The 15,205-nt window shown below is 35.9% G+C and overlaps 1 protein-coding gene across 7 annotated transcripts in view; it reads left to right on the top strand.

Moving 5' to 3' along the window:
• Positions 1 to 15,205, top strand: part of LOC115210949 (AP-1 complex-associated regulatory protein-like) — a 295,023-nt gene that overhangs the window by 182,364 nt on the left and 97,454 nt on the right. For all 7 annotated transcript variants that reach the window (XM_036501717.1, XM_036501718.1, XM_029779746.2 and 4 more), the window contains one exon: positions 5,380 to 5,400. In XM_036501717.1, the coding sequence (XP_036357610.1) occupies positions 5,380 to 5,400 (21 nt within the window). The remainder of the gene's footprint in view (positions 1 to 5,379; positions 5,401 to 15,205) is intronic.

Genomic DNA, 15,205 nt, shown 5'->3' with positions numbered 1-15,205 from the left:
TGAATTTCCTAATTCTTGACAAAAGTAACTGATTTGAATGAATTGAGTTGCATTGATTCTTTAAAGACAAAGTCAACAGGCAAATGTACAAATATAAATAATCTGCGAACAAGACATGAAAATGGGTATTCATCTCATGTTGTATCTTTTGAAGAATTTTGAATTGATAGCCATCTTCAGCAATAAATGTGTCTCAGAATATATCACTTGTTTCAGCTATTTCTCCTCCTAGCCCATATTTTAGGTTGTAGCTGCACTTTATTGGACAACATTACAACCTAGGTGTTAAAATGGATTTATTAACAGATTATTTATTCAGTTCAGTTTCCTATAACATTAGATTTATCTGAGATCAATAATAGATATCAGTATTTAGAATTCAGCTCTATATTCTCCCCTCCTTTTGTTTATGCATCTATATTGTCATTCTCTGCCCTCTGTACACAATAGTTATAGGATGTTTTACTCTAAATATCTTCTCCGGTGGAAGTAAGTCATATTAATCTGTGTTTCATTGGATTCACAGATTAAATGCATGATCTCACTATGGATTTAACTCTAGCTTATATTTAACCTTACTGGGTTCTCCTTCCAGCACTAAGTCGTTTCTAAAACCTGTCTTTCTCTTGAAAGTTTCTTGATTGATATTTTAAAACCTGAGATTATGAAAGCCAACTAAAGAAATTCAGCTGTCTGTTATATGCTAATAAGTAACTACAGGGATTGCCATAAAACACGTGGATTATTGAATGTGCAATCTCTATAACTGTTTGCTTGAAACAGTTTGCAGTGTTACAAGAAATTATTTTCTACTGGTTATCTGACAATCTAATTCTTTTATTTTAATCAATGAAAATGTGTTTTTGAAGAACATAATTTTTAATTGTAACTCACCATTTAGTTTCTCTTATGATATTTTTCTTTTCTCTGGGATTTTTTTAATGAAATTATTTTCGATGATTTTATTAAGAACACTTCCATTCTAAAAAATATTTAAAATCAATTGTTTACTTCAGCACATACACTTGATATTTGAAAGATAATGTGAACTTTGTATATTTGTTTCTGTTTCTGTTGGTTTCAGCCAATGGCTGTGTCATGCTGGAGCACCGCCTTTAATGTAACTAGTTTTAATTTCACTCTTTCCAGATTTCTTTCTGGAACTGTTTTTGGTGGAGTAGCAAGTTAGACAGTACTGCTCTTCTTCGTGTTTCCTGATGCAGCATACATTCATCTTCTACCTCAAATAAAAATTGGTCCAAATGTTCTTTTGAAAACATCCCCATCTATCACTCACTAATCTCTGAGTGTTGAAAGTTTGGGGGTTTTTGAAACCTAAGCTGTTACCTTTACTGTAGATGGAAAGGACAGGATCTTTGGTACAATGCTGTGTTGCCCAATTTGGTCATTAGTACAGCTTTCAGATCCAGTGTTAGGAGCTAGACCTTCCAGGATCTCTCTCTCTCATTACACACTCACACACACACTCACACATCTTTCACATCTTCTGTCTACGGAGTAGAGTCTCAGTTCTTTTAGCCTTTCCTTTAGTTTATCTGTTGCACCAAGTCAGTCTTCTTTGTGTAGTAACATTGGATTACCCTAAGTTCTGCTGTTAGTTTGACACTTTGTGGCAACCACAGTTTGGAGCTATATTCCAGGCAGCTGACAATAAATATTCCCCATAAAAGTAACATGATATCCTTTCTCCTTTTTTTTCTAAATGATCTCAAAATCCAACAAGCAACTTGCATGCACATTGTAATTGTTTTGATTTTAATGCTTAAATCATTTGAAGAAGTTCCTGAATGTGACAAATATATTTTGAATAAATTCCACATGTTCTATCTCTTTTTCCACTTCATGGAGGTTGTCTAATTTTAAACCAGATTGTGTAGTTTCTTTGCAACATCTCATTTCTCTAAGATGTTCAAAAATTTAAATCTGCAAACATGTCCATTATATTTTACAATTCAATAACATTTAACTTAAAATGAATAATTTAAAATATGCAATGTACTACAAGGTGTCCTGATTTATTCTATATATAAATCATCATCATCATCATCATTTACCATCTTTTTTTCCATACTGACATGGGTTGGACGGTTTGACAAGAACAGATGAGCCAGAAGATTCCGCCAGGTTCTATGTCTGTTTTGGCTTTGTTTCTACAGTTGGATGTCCTTCCTCATGCCAAACACTTAACAGAGTGTACTGGTGCTTTTTATGTGGCACCAGCACCAGTGAAGTCACCAAGTACCAGCAATGTATTATTAAGAGGAAACCTGATACTCATTTCTAGAAAATTTATTTAGAAACGTGAATTTTTTCCTTGAAATTTTTGTTGTTGTTAATGTATATTTGTGGGTGTTTGTTTGGTAGCTAATCTATAATAGATGTACAGATATACACAAATGTCTATTAGCTTTAACTTCTATATAGTACTTGTTCAATGACAAGTTACTAAGGTTGTTCAATCACTGGCCAAAAGCTGGTTTGGGGATCTTATCTCACATTAATTTACCACTCAGCAACCTCTGCTCCTTAAAAAAAACCAAACAACTGTCTCTACTGGATGATTTTTTAGTTTTATATTTCAGTGTTCACTGACTTTAGTTCAAATTTAACCCTTCCTGCTACCATCTATTGATACATAAGCAGCAATAAGCCAATGAATGAGGCCTCTACATGATTGCTTGGCCTTCTAAAAAATAGTAACTAAATTTCCCTCAGATATTACTGTACTATCTCACAAAAGGAAAGATCCATTAGATGATGATGTTGGAAGATAGAGCGATGAAAATAGACTTATTTCCTCAGGGATTTACTACTTCTTAAAGATAACATCTGGAATGTAAAGACTTTCTTTTAATCACAGTTAGCTGCTAAAGCAAAGTTCACTCTATGTAACCTACTAAATTTCATAAGTCTGTATGTTGTGAGCATAGGTAAGTTTCAATCAGGGCTGTTCACTGCTGGAAACATCAGAACTCACTGCGCTTTGAAACACATGAACATATTATTCTATGGATTTTATTAACTATTTTTTAACCAATAAAGATTATCACTAGTTTTCTTGGATTCTAGATTTTCTTTGCTCTATTCTCTATACTAATTCAGTGTTTCATTGTTAGTTTAGTTCCTTTTCAAAACCAACTGGTATGTTTGAAGTTAATTCATTTTATTTTTATCAAAGAAATTTCTTTCTTTAATGAACAATTTATGAAACAGAACTTATTTAAGATGCATTAAAACATGCAAAAACGCAATAAAAATATCAACACATCACAAGGTTCAGAAGATTTTATTTTAATTTAGTAATTTATATCATTTAAGAAAGTTTTAATGGAATTTGGAAGTTCTTTCATTACACATGCTTTTCAGTTTGTTACAAGTGAGATTTTTCTGTTTGCACCATGTGAATTGTAAATATGTACTGTCTACCATTGTCAGTCTTACTAGCTGCAGGACATGCATGTGTTCGTGATAGACTAATGGTTTTCATTAAATAGTGTTTTTTGTTAAAGAATCATTACCACAAGAAATTATATTTAAACATCTTTTTTTACTCTTTGATTTTGATGCAAGAGAGAGAGAGAGAGAGGAGAGAGAGAGAGAGAGAGAGAGAGTGCATGTGTGTGTAATTGATAATATCTGTCGCTTTAATGCCAACTTAACAATTTGTACCTGTTCTAGCACCTGCTATCAATCATTAATGTCTTTGTACATCTATTATTACATGCCATGATTCATTATATTTATTCCCATATCTAAATGATTCAAGGGCCCCTGATTAGATTTTATTTCTATCTCATACGTTTTCTCTATCATTTGAAAAGGTTCTTTAATAGATTAGGTTCTGTTGTTTAATCTGTGCATCATATAAATATATTATGGGGAGTCTGGTTAGTGTTAAAATATTCTTTGTACTGGAGAAGTGTATAGTAACTGATGCTGCAGTATTATGCAATTCTTGGAAGCCTACATATAATTTAATGAAATGAAAAAGATAAAATGAAACCAGTAGAAGAACAAAAGAACAACCATTATTTTTAGCATCATCTTCTGATGAAATTACGTTATATAATATAATTGACATTATTATAATCATTCTTGTCATCATGATCAGTATTGTTACTGTTATCACTATCATTTCAGCTGCTCTCTCACATCTGTTATTATTTGACATGGTCCAACCCATGCTAGCATGGAGAACGGACGTTAAACGATGATGATGATGATGTTGCTATATGAGACTAACTTGGTTGTATTTCTGTTTCCTAAATTGTTCTAACCAGATTTTAAAGATTTAAAATAATGCTTGATATATTACTTCATTTAGATTGTCTAAAATGTTAATTTGTACAAATTAACATTAATAATATTCGCTTTCATGAAAGCGAATATTATTTAAAATCTATTTTGAAGAACACACTCGACAGAACATAATGACATTTTGTTCTGGTTATGCCATAGCAATTTACCGTTCGTATAGTGATGGTTGAAGTTTGCTGCAGTAACAAAACTGTCCCTTGCCTGTCCAGATGGTTTTGATTTTTTAAATATTTTCTTTGTATGGGTGGTTTGTGGATGTGATCTGTATATAATCTGTGATGATGCATAGTATGCTGTTTTGCATTCGTAGTGGTTTGTTGTGGAGAGATTGGACCCTCGTGAAGGAGTAACTTGATCCCCAATAGAACTAATGTATTGTTTGCACAACATTCTTGTTTCTCTTGGATAAATGGGTGACTGATAGTAATTTTCTCTTCAACTATCACAGCTACTTCTACCGTGGGAAAACAATTGCCTCCAAACACCCAGATACATGAATAGCACTCCAAAACAATAGTACAGCTGTATCCTACAAATGCTATCACTTCCACTCAGCCTAAACAAGCAAAAACACAATAATATTTGAAACATAAATAGTACATTAGCCCAAACATTGTGCTGAAATGTATGCCACCAATAAGTACAAATGAAAGCAACTGTCATTCTCTGACCAAATCTGTCATGCATGCCTCCACTGTGGCCACCATTAGTATTGGCTGGAGTACAGAAGTAGACTGGTGGTGAGAATATCGAAGTATGGTCTTTAGCGAGGTAGAAGTCTAGTACAAAAGTAAAGAGAGAGAGAGTATAACTAGAAAGGTAGACCTGTGTTACATTGATTCATCCAGTCCACTACATGCATGCCATAGGATTGCTTAATCACAGCTGAGCTGGTGTTATAATCAACAGTCTTTACTGTAAATGATATGTTTCTCAGAATCTACTATGTAAAAAAAAAAAATGATTTTTAATATATTCTGTTTAAGCTATCTCCAAAAGTGTTATTAAATGAAATAATAACTTTTTTTTCTTATATTTCAGTTTGAAAACTTGATGGATGATGTAAGTATATTTTCATGTTTCCCTTTGAAATCTTTTAAAGTAAGCCCTGGCCACTATATACTGTACATTAAAGGCACAGTTTATAATTGCCAAACTAGAACGAAGTATGTACACTCTTTATGTGGTTGACTAGTTCTCACTTGATTAACTGTCATAGTTCTCCTCCAGTACTGCTTGTTGCTTTTACTTTGTATCAATCTACTATGAAGTTGAATGCATCTTAATCCAAAATGAATTTTGGATGTTTTCAGATGTTTATGATAATTTCTAATGTAGCCATATGAGGTTCAACCTATTGAGATGGTAAGGGTGAATTAGATTGACCTAGCACTTGAATGGTATTTATCTATAATTGATTGTAGAAATATTAAGAGCTAAGCATTATGTTGTTGTTGGTGTTTACTTGGAATGAGTTGAGCCAGTACCAACCAGTAAATCCTCATCATCATGAACAGAAGCCAATAACACCAGGTGATCACAGTTCCAACAGCAGACTCTGTACACATGAGCACCAAATATTAATTCAAGATCCATCTTAGAAAGAGCTCAGGTACAATTGCATCATGGATGAGTTCACTCTGTAGATAACAGAATGTGTGGCCAAACCAATAATATATCTTTTGAGAGAAAATTGTTGAAGGGAAAATTACCTGAAAGGTGGGTAAGAGTGCTGAGTATGGCCTGCGTGAATGTATCTACCTTCAAGATGTGCCTGTTGGATGGGGAACCACAACTGGGAGTGGGCACTTGTTCTTGGCAAGAAGGTAATCAAGGATCTATGAGGTTCCTTTATTGGCTGTGGGCTGCTGTCCTTCTATTGGAACATCTCATTTCATATTCCTTTTGTATTCTGTTGTTTTCCAAACCTAGTTTTTCATAATTGATTTCTACATAAACCCCTACTGTTTTTATTTGTCCTTGTAATATCCCATTATCCATCCTCGTTGCAAAAAAAAAAAAAAAAATGATGATGATAATAATAATAATTAATAGCATTCATTATATGCAGCTTACTTAGCTTTTAACATTTTATTATACTTCATTGCTATTCTTTCCTTAACTCTGTTTCTCACTCTCATTCTTACTAAAAGAGGAAAAAAAAAAGGAAAAATATCTTGGCTCCAGTTATACATGCTCTAATAAACAAAATGTTAATACAGCTCTTGTTGAATTGGCTCAGTGACAAATATCTAAATGATGAAAGTATGGAAATATAGACAGAAAAAAAAAAGATGATGATATAAATAATGGTAATGACATTGATGATGCTGAATGACGATTTATTCCAAAAGGATTAACAAACAGGCTTTTTTATGGTTATTGAAAGAGATTTCATTGGAAGTCACCTAACTCTGTATCCATCTCGCCCGTGTTTATTTGCACTACCATCCTCTTACTTAATAAATCTATAATATAATTTATATATCATTTCATGGTTCATTTGCCCTCACCACAGACATTTGATTTCATAGTTTATGTAATTTTTCATTTTTGAATTTGTTTTGTAAGAATTTTGATCCGAAACGATGTTTTGAAACTAATATTGTTTGTTATAATTTGGAAGTCATAATATTGTTGAAGCCCATAAACACGATTGTTTATCTTTATTTCTTTTATCTCTCCCCACCACCACCTTTCTTTTTGTTTGCCGCACTACCCATGTAGTCTTCTCTTTAGATTTTTTTTTTAACTCACTTGAAAATATATATCCACCGAGAAATTCACAGGGATAATTCTTTCTTTTTCACTTGTTTCAGTCATTTGACTGCGGCCATGCTGGAGCACCGCCTTTAGTCGAGCAGATCGACCCCGGGACTTATTCTTTGTAAGCCCAGTACTTATTCTATCGGTCTCTTTTTGCCGAACCGCTAAGTGACGGGGACATAAGTACACCAGCATCGGTTGTCAAGCAATGCTAGGGGACAAACACAGACACACAAACATATACACACACACACATATATATATATATATATATATACATATATACGACAGGCTTCTTTCAGTTTCCGTCTACCAAACCCACTCACAAGGCATTGGTCGGCCCGGGGCTATAGCAGAAGACACTTGTGCAAGATGCCACGCAGTGAGACTGAACCCGGAACCATGTGGTTGGTAAGCAAGCTACTTACCACACAGCCACTCCTGTGGTGAAAAAAAAAAAACTTTAGAGAAAGGCAGCAACCGGTATGTTTATAAGCATATGTGATATGACTCTTCCAAATCATTAGAATATATTTGAGAAGAGTTAGCCCATATCCTAAAACATTAGGAAAGTGCCTGATGGTATCTGACATTATATCTTTCTTTCTCAGATCATGTGAAGTATCAGTTTATTTTTCTCTTTGGTTATTTCTCAGCCAAAGAAACCACTTTAGAAATTTTGTTTAGTAAAATGTTATCATATTACATCCAAGAGGCTGCTGAAAAGTTCCTGGCTTTAAAAATATCGCAAATGGCCTGGTTGGAGGCCCAACCTTCTGAGTTTTTTTACAGGCCTTAGAAAAACTGAAGGGCCACTACAATAAGTGTGTGAATCTAAGAGGGGAATATGTTGAATAAAATCATAATTAACTGGACTTCCTGTATTTTGTTTTTTACCCAAAGCTAGGAACTTTTCAGCACCACCTTGTACCTGTAATTGGCACATCTAGGCGACTACAGTAGAGTTCACTGTTGTAAGCATTTAGATCAGACCCCTCAACCCTCAACCCATCCAGCTACTGGATATGAAACTGCAGACATACATGTTAGACATCAGCTGCATTAATTCCATTAATGTAGGGATCTCTGCAAAAGTCATGAGCTGTGTCCTTCCTCCCCTAATGTGTAAATCAGTGGTTAGAGTGTTGGGTTCACAATCATGAGGTAGTGTGTTTGATTTGCAGACTGGGCTGCGTGTTGTGTTCTTGAGCAAGACACTTTATTTCATGCTGCTCTCATTTGCTCAGCTGTAGAAATGAGTTGTGACGTCACTGGTGCCAAGCTGTATTGGCAAAGGATTGGCATTTGCCTTTGCCTTGGATGACATCAGTGGCACGGAGAGGGGAGGCTGGTATGCATGGGTGACTGCTGGTCTTCTATAAACAGCCTTGCTCAGACTTGTGCCTCAGAGGGTAACTTCCTAGGTGCAATCCCATGGTCATTCATGACTGAAGGAGGTATTTACCCTTTATGTATTTGTATGTATAAAAAAAGTTTCTGCTTTGTATTTCCTTTAGCTTTTAGCTTACTCTTACATATTTTTTTAAAGAATTTTAATTGTAAATTACTCATTGTAAATTGTAAAAGTAATTATTTTAATTGAATTATGTACAGGCTGGGTTGTGTGGTTTAGAAGCTCACTTCCCCACAACATGGTTTTGTGTTCAGTCCCACTGCATTGTACCTTGGGCAGAGTGTCTTGTAGCATAACTCCAGGATGCCCAAAACCTTGTGAATAGATTTGGTTGACAGAAGCTGAAATAAGCCCATCACATCTATATAAAACTTGCAATAATCAAACTAAACAAAATAAATGACTTCATTATTACTAGTTATATGACTTGATGCAAGCTCAAACGAGCCGGTCCTGACACCACGTATGTGGCTACTCTAATTTGAAGTAGTTTGTTGGTTTTTGGTTTGAGTTGAAAATTCTGGTTCTGTGCTTTGCTTCTAAGCAAAACACTAAACTACTATATGTGTGTGTGTATGTATGTTTGTTTCTCCTTACAAACATCAAGTGATGTTTGTAAGCAAGCATCACCATCATACAAGTGATGTTGTTCATTTTCAGTCTTTCAGGAAAAACATGTCTTTCCATGTGAAAGTATTACCTTGCTTGGAAACAGGTAAGGGTTGGTAACAGGAAAGGCATCCATTCTTAGAAAATGTGCCTCAGTGATTCTCATTTGGCTCATGCACAATTGGAAAGTGGACAGAAAATGGTGATGATGATGATGATGATGATGCATGTGTGCGCGTGTGTGTGTGTATGAAAGAGTCTTTAAGTGAAAGGAAGAGGAAAGAGAAGGGCAGAAAAAGACAACACTAGCATTAATGTTAATATTTTGTGCAGGAATGTTTTATGTGTTGGAAGTTAGTAACTGACAGTGGCATTTTAACTGACTCATAGTGAGACTGTTCCCTCACATCAGTGGAACAGTGAGGGACCATGTGACCATGTGATGAGTTGGATGCAAAAATAGAACAAAATGATTACATTAACTTTATAGTGAAATAATGTAATTTTAGGTCTCTATTATCATTCCATTCACATCTAGATGTCTTATAAACATATATAATTACCCCAATACTTAACTGAGGCTTTTTTTTCCCCCAACCACCAGAAGAATGAAAGGCAAAGTTGAAGTGGGCAGGATTTGCACTTGGAAAATAAAGGGCTGTGCCTAAATACACTCTAATAATTCTACCAATTTGCATTCAGTAGGGGGTTGGATGAATGTAAAAACTAAAAATAAGGACATAAGAGAAAGGCCGCTTGTGTTACAAGAATGTAATTAGTCTATCTAAGTTTCCTCCTCCCACCCCAGCTTGTAACTGGTTTCAAGTTGGATGAAAAGTTACTCTAAATACCTCTCTCAACATTCAAAGGCAATGATCTAACTTGCTCTTAGCAAGAAGGTCTTCATGTGATTGCTTAATCTATTAAATATAGTAGCCATGTCTCCCTCAAATCATGCTATACCATCATATATAAGAACACATTAGATAATCTTACCCCTAATAAAGTAGAGAGCCACAGCTTTGATCATAAATCTGCCCAGTCAGGTTAAACCTGGGGCTAAGCAAGAACAACAACACCCTACATCAAAAGTTGCTTTTGATTCATCAATGAGTTTCTAAGCTTTTTTTGTTGTGGGAGCTCCAGGTCAGCTCCAATCAAGCAAACACAAGTGGTTGGCTGAATGATTAGATGTGACACACAGATCTATTTTACTGGATGTACCATATCTCTGCCTACTTGAGTTCATTCTATATGATCATATGGTTGCTAGAAATGGCAAGTAAACTTGTCTCAAATTACTTTCTGCTGTCTTAAAAACTATGAGGATTTACTGAAAGTGTAGATAGGGAAAAAGAGAGAATGGCCATGATTTGAAAGTTTTTGATTATAGGTATACTGAATCATGACTGACCCTGGGGCTAAACAACATAAATACATGCACACATATATATATCTATGTGCAGGTGTGGCTGTGTGGTAAGAAGCTTGCTTTCCAACCATATGGCTTCAGGTTCAGTCCCACTGCATAGCACTTTGGGCAAGTGTCTTGTGAGTGGATTTGGTAGATAGAAAATGACAGAAGGCCATTATGTACATGTGTTTATATATATAATTGTTAAAGAGGACAACAAACATTATGGCAAGGCAAAGATCTCAAGTCATATACAATATTATTATTGGATAAAATTCAAAGTCTTACAACTGTTTCTGGGATATCCCGGAGTATGGGATATTCCGTCATCAGAGACAAGTAGGGAAAAATAGGGAAAGTGAGCCCTAGTAATCTGTTACAGCACTTACCTAGCATACCTAATCGTTTAGATCACTTGTGAACTAAACCCCCATACTTTGTGTTTATACATATATATATATATATATTATATATATATATATATATATCATCATTGTTTAACATCAGCTTTCCATGCTATCATGGGTTGGACAATTTGACTGAGGACTGGCGAACCAGATGGCTGCACCAGGCTCCAATCTGATCTGGCAGAGTTTCTACAGCTGGATGCCCTTCCTAACGCCAACTACTCCGAGAGTGTAGTGGGTGTTTTTACGTGCATATATATATATATATATATATATATAGGGTGGGGTGTCACTGCCTTGACACCAATTTTAATCATAAGCAAGTGTCATCATCATGCAAGTGGTGTCCTTTGTTTCTAATCTTCCATGATAACATGTTTGATCATGTTTGGAAGCAAGTGATGGTTGGCAACAGGAAGGGCATCCAGTCATAGTATATCCACCTGAACAAATTCTGTTCAACCTATATAGGCATGGAAAAGTGGACATTTAAACATCGTAATGATGATGATGATGTATATATTTATATATCCATCTTTAATAAAGTTACTGATATACTTTTATGACTCTCCCAGAACAGTACATTTTTTCAGACCTACCTCAACATCGGAATGTTTTTCTTGAGAGGGCTTCAGATTTTTACTTCAGACCAAAATCTTTGAATTGGTCACTAAAATACTATTTCCTTGCTTTTCTGTATTTTTATCACAATAACCTCTACATTTTCAATAACCTTATATAGAAAAGCCTTTTTCTATATGAAAGTGCTAGAGTGAATCAAGAGAATTCTTATTTTGCTGTGAAAATACTAATCAGGATGTTATGTTAGTAATGCCTTTTGAAGAACTCATTATCCATGTAACTTCTGAGGCACCCATCATTTTCTACTTTATTCAACAGGTAGGATTTCTCTCTGATGTAGAGACCACCTCACTTCTTGGAGACTAATCACAAGCCTTTTAGCCCCAGTTATTTTATTAACAAGTTATTGTTGTAACTGCCTGTTTTACCTTATCCCTGCTTCTTAGCAAACATCACATAGCAGTAAGGAGGAGGTGAAGAGAGAAAGTTAATGATCATTCTGGTGAGGAAAGAGCTCAGTTTAACAAAGATGCATATTTCATATTCTCATTTTTTACCCCTTGAAAGATCTAATCATGTTTCTCTTTATATGTAGCTTCATTACTCAATGATGCATTTCTATGTGTGAAGCTAATGTTTTTGAGCTGCCTAGATAGGTCAGTTGCAGTTTAGTCCCAGGTCAGCCCTGATCCAATTGATCTATTATCAAAAGCATTCCAGCCATGACCATCCCATCTTTATTCAGATGTAGTGTATCAAGAAGTAAATTATATAAATGTGCTTTTCTTTCTTTAAAGTACTTGTATGATATGAGGTATTTTACTGCTGTGTCTCGAAGGTCAAGTGACTATGTTGACTCCAGCTGGATTTGTTGTTGATTAGCTTCAGATCAGTCCTGATCAAACAAACCTCAAATCAATGATGGTCCAACCATGCCCAAAACATCCATCATCCACACTAGTGTGTTCATCCCTTTTGAAGCAGAAGGGTTTGCTTCGATATTTCAAACAGATCGATTAATTATGCAGTGGTTGCTATATTGTCTATGCTGGTTTAGTAGAAGTAGGTTGTTTCTTTTACCTCATTGATGCTGCAGACGGTTATAGTAAAAGTATAAGAAAGAGATTTAGGTATTCTAGATGTTCTCTATTAACAACATAGCGTTTCTCTTTAAATGTGAGAGGCAGACTGTATAAGCTTGAGTATATATCGGGAAGCTACATGATAGTGTGATTTGACCATTGAATATGAAAGACATCTGGAGACTAGAAAGAAATGATTTAAGTATGATCTGATGAGGTGTGCCTAATGTTTATCATCATATAAATGTATTGGGTTAGGAAAGAGTTCAATAAGTTTGTTTACTATAAGTAATATAGAAAAGAATGTTTCAGGCTTTGCTTTTTATTTGAACAAGAGGAAAGGAGAAACCCCCAAGCTACAAGACCACTTTCTCTTTTTTCCTCACACTCAGATTTAGTACAAGGTCTCATTAGATTCTTCACTCCTTGCAGCAATTAATTTATCATAAATCACGAAACTCTCCTTTGGAATAATTGTTGCAAATGCAGACCATCTCCAGTTTCTTTAGATCCCAGATTTCACTCTGAGCTGAGTTTGTGCCTGGATATTAAATGTATCAGCTAACACAGGAAGTTTGTGTAATAGGTGTGATGGAACATTGTGCTCTCTCACTCATTGTAATCTTTCTTTTGAAGATGATGTTTCCATTTATCATGAATGTGTCTTCTGATCTTTGAGATGAGTGATTGGTCACAAAATTCAGCACTGAAGCTACAAAGATGGCCTTTGTCCCAGAAGTTAGCATCAGTCTCCTTCCCTCCTTGTGGTACTTTCTTCCACTTGTTGATATTGAATCTGATCCACAGCTATGACTCATTCTTTGTACACATGCCTTCATTTCTTATGATCTTATAACTTCTCTTAAGATCGTTATGGTATCAACATATTTAAAATTTGCTAAGAATAGAATATGAACCAGGAATGGTGCTAAAGTGTAGAGATCATCATGTCAGCCATCTGAGGCAAATTGGTGGTCTTTGAGCAAGTTTTTGAAGCATTTGGTTCAGTGATTTGGGATTATTTTATAATCTGACAAAATACTGCCATCTTCTGCTATTGTTGGTTCTTCCTTGGCAGGTCCATGGATAGCAGAATAGAAGTCATGTTGTTCAGCATAGCTTTTATACAGCATGCAAAAGAAAATCTATAGAGGTTGGGGAGAACTTAGTTAAGTATAATGTACTTAACCATAGCTCTTTTGCATTTAAACCAGCCATATGTGACTCAAATATTCTGCCTCTTTTATGTTCAGATCAGCAAGATTCAGCCTCTCACACCCACCCTACAATGTCATTCTAAAAATAAACAACCACATCATTGAAATTTCAGAGCTACAAGATAATGTATGATTAATTCGAAACAATGTGAATAAATAAGCTTTATATTTGACAGAGTCATCAGAATACTAAAGGGTTAAGTATAATGCTCTTAACTTTAAAGTACAAGTGAACTGAGAGAGTGACTGTACACTGCACCACAAAAGAAATGCGAGACGTGTGTGACTGTGAAATATGTTTTAATTTCATTATGTCAGAGATAAATTTTGATAAATCTGATAAAGTCAATTTCTTGGATACAATTTCTTGGATGACATGTTCAATACTGTGATTGTTCAAAATGGCCATACACTGTTGGTACATGGAGTGCATGAGGCGGTTTGCAAAATCTATTGGCATCTGTGCCCTCACCCTGAGGAAAGCTGCCTCTAGTTCCACATGAGTTGTTGGCCTTGGGACGACTTGGTTCAGCCATCTCTGGATTTCATCCCACAAGTGTTCAAAAGGATTCAGATCTGGGCTAAGATCCAGCCATGGCATAGTTCTGATGTTGTGCTGATGCAGAAAGTCCATTGGTGAACCTGGCCATGTGGGAGGGAACATTATCCTGCTGGAGTACGTGGCTATGATGACACACAAAGAAGAGCATGATGTGAGGTCTTGGGATCTGGTCAATGTAGAGCTGCACTGTGATGCCATTCCCTCTCCTTGCACCAACATTTTGGAACACATATAACCCAATTCTCTGATTCAGGCCTATAGCACCCCAAACCATGGTGCTTTGACCAGCCCATGCATCTCTCTCTATGACACCTGCATCTCTGTAGCATTCACCCCTCCTACGCCACACTCTCTGCCTTTCAAGGTGGAAACACAGCACCAGCTCTCATCAGAGGAGACTATCGACCTCCATTGTTGATGTCGCCAATGTTGGTGCTGTGTAGCCCACTGTAGTTGTGCCTGATAATGGCGGGCGGTGAGGACAGGCCCTTGAGCAGGACGATGGCAATGCGGGTTGTTGGCAGCCAATCAATACCAAACCATGTCGTTGCTGATGGGTCACTATCCAGTGCCAATGGTCTCGTGAGCTGTCATGCTGGCCAGTCTGAAGCAATGACAGTGATATTGCAAGTAGATGAAGTGGTCCTGCCTAGGCATGGTCACTGGAGGCGCCCTGTACAGGCATGGTCTGCAGTTCTTTTGGTGTTGTTGTATCGATGTTGCAGACAATAGATGGTGTTGACATGGATATTGTAAGCTTTCACAACAACCAGGGTAACCTGCCCTGTTTGCAATCGGCCAATAGCTTGTTCTC

This window comes from Octopus sinensis, linkage group LG4, assembly GCF_006345805.1.
Source record: "Octopus sinensis linkage group LG4, ASM634580v1, whole genome shotgun sequence".
Taxonomy (NCBI): Eukaryota; Metazoa; Mollusca; class Cephalopoda; order Octopoda; family Octopodidae; genus Octopus; species Octopus sinensis.
The sequence above is the reverse complement of the archived record's forward strand: the minus strand, read 5'-3'. Positions and strand labels throughout refer to the sequence as shown.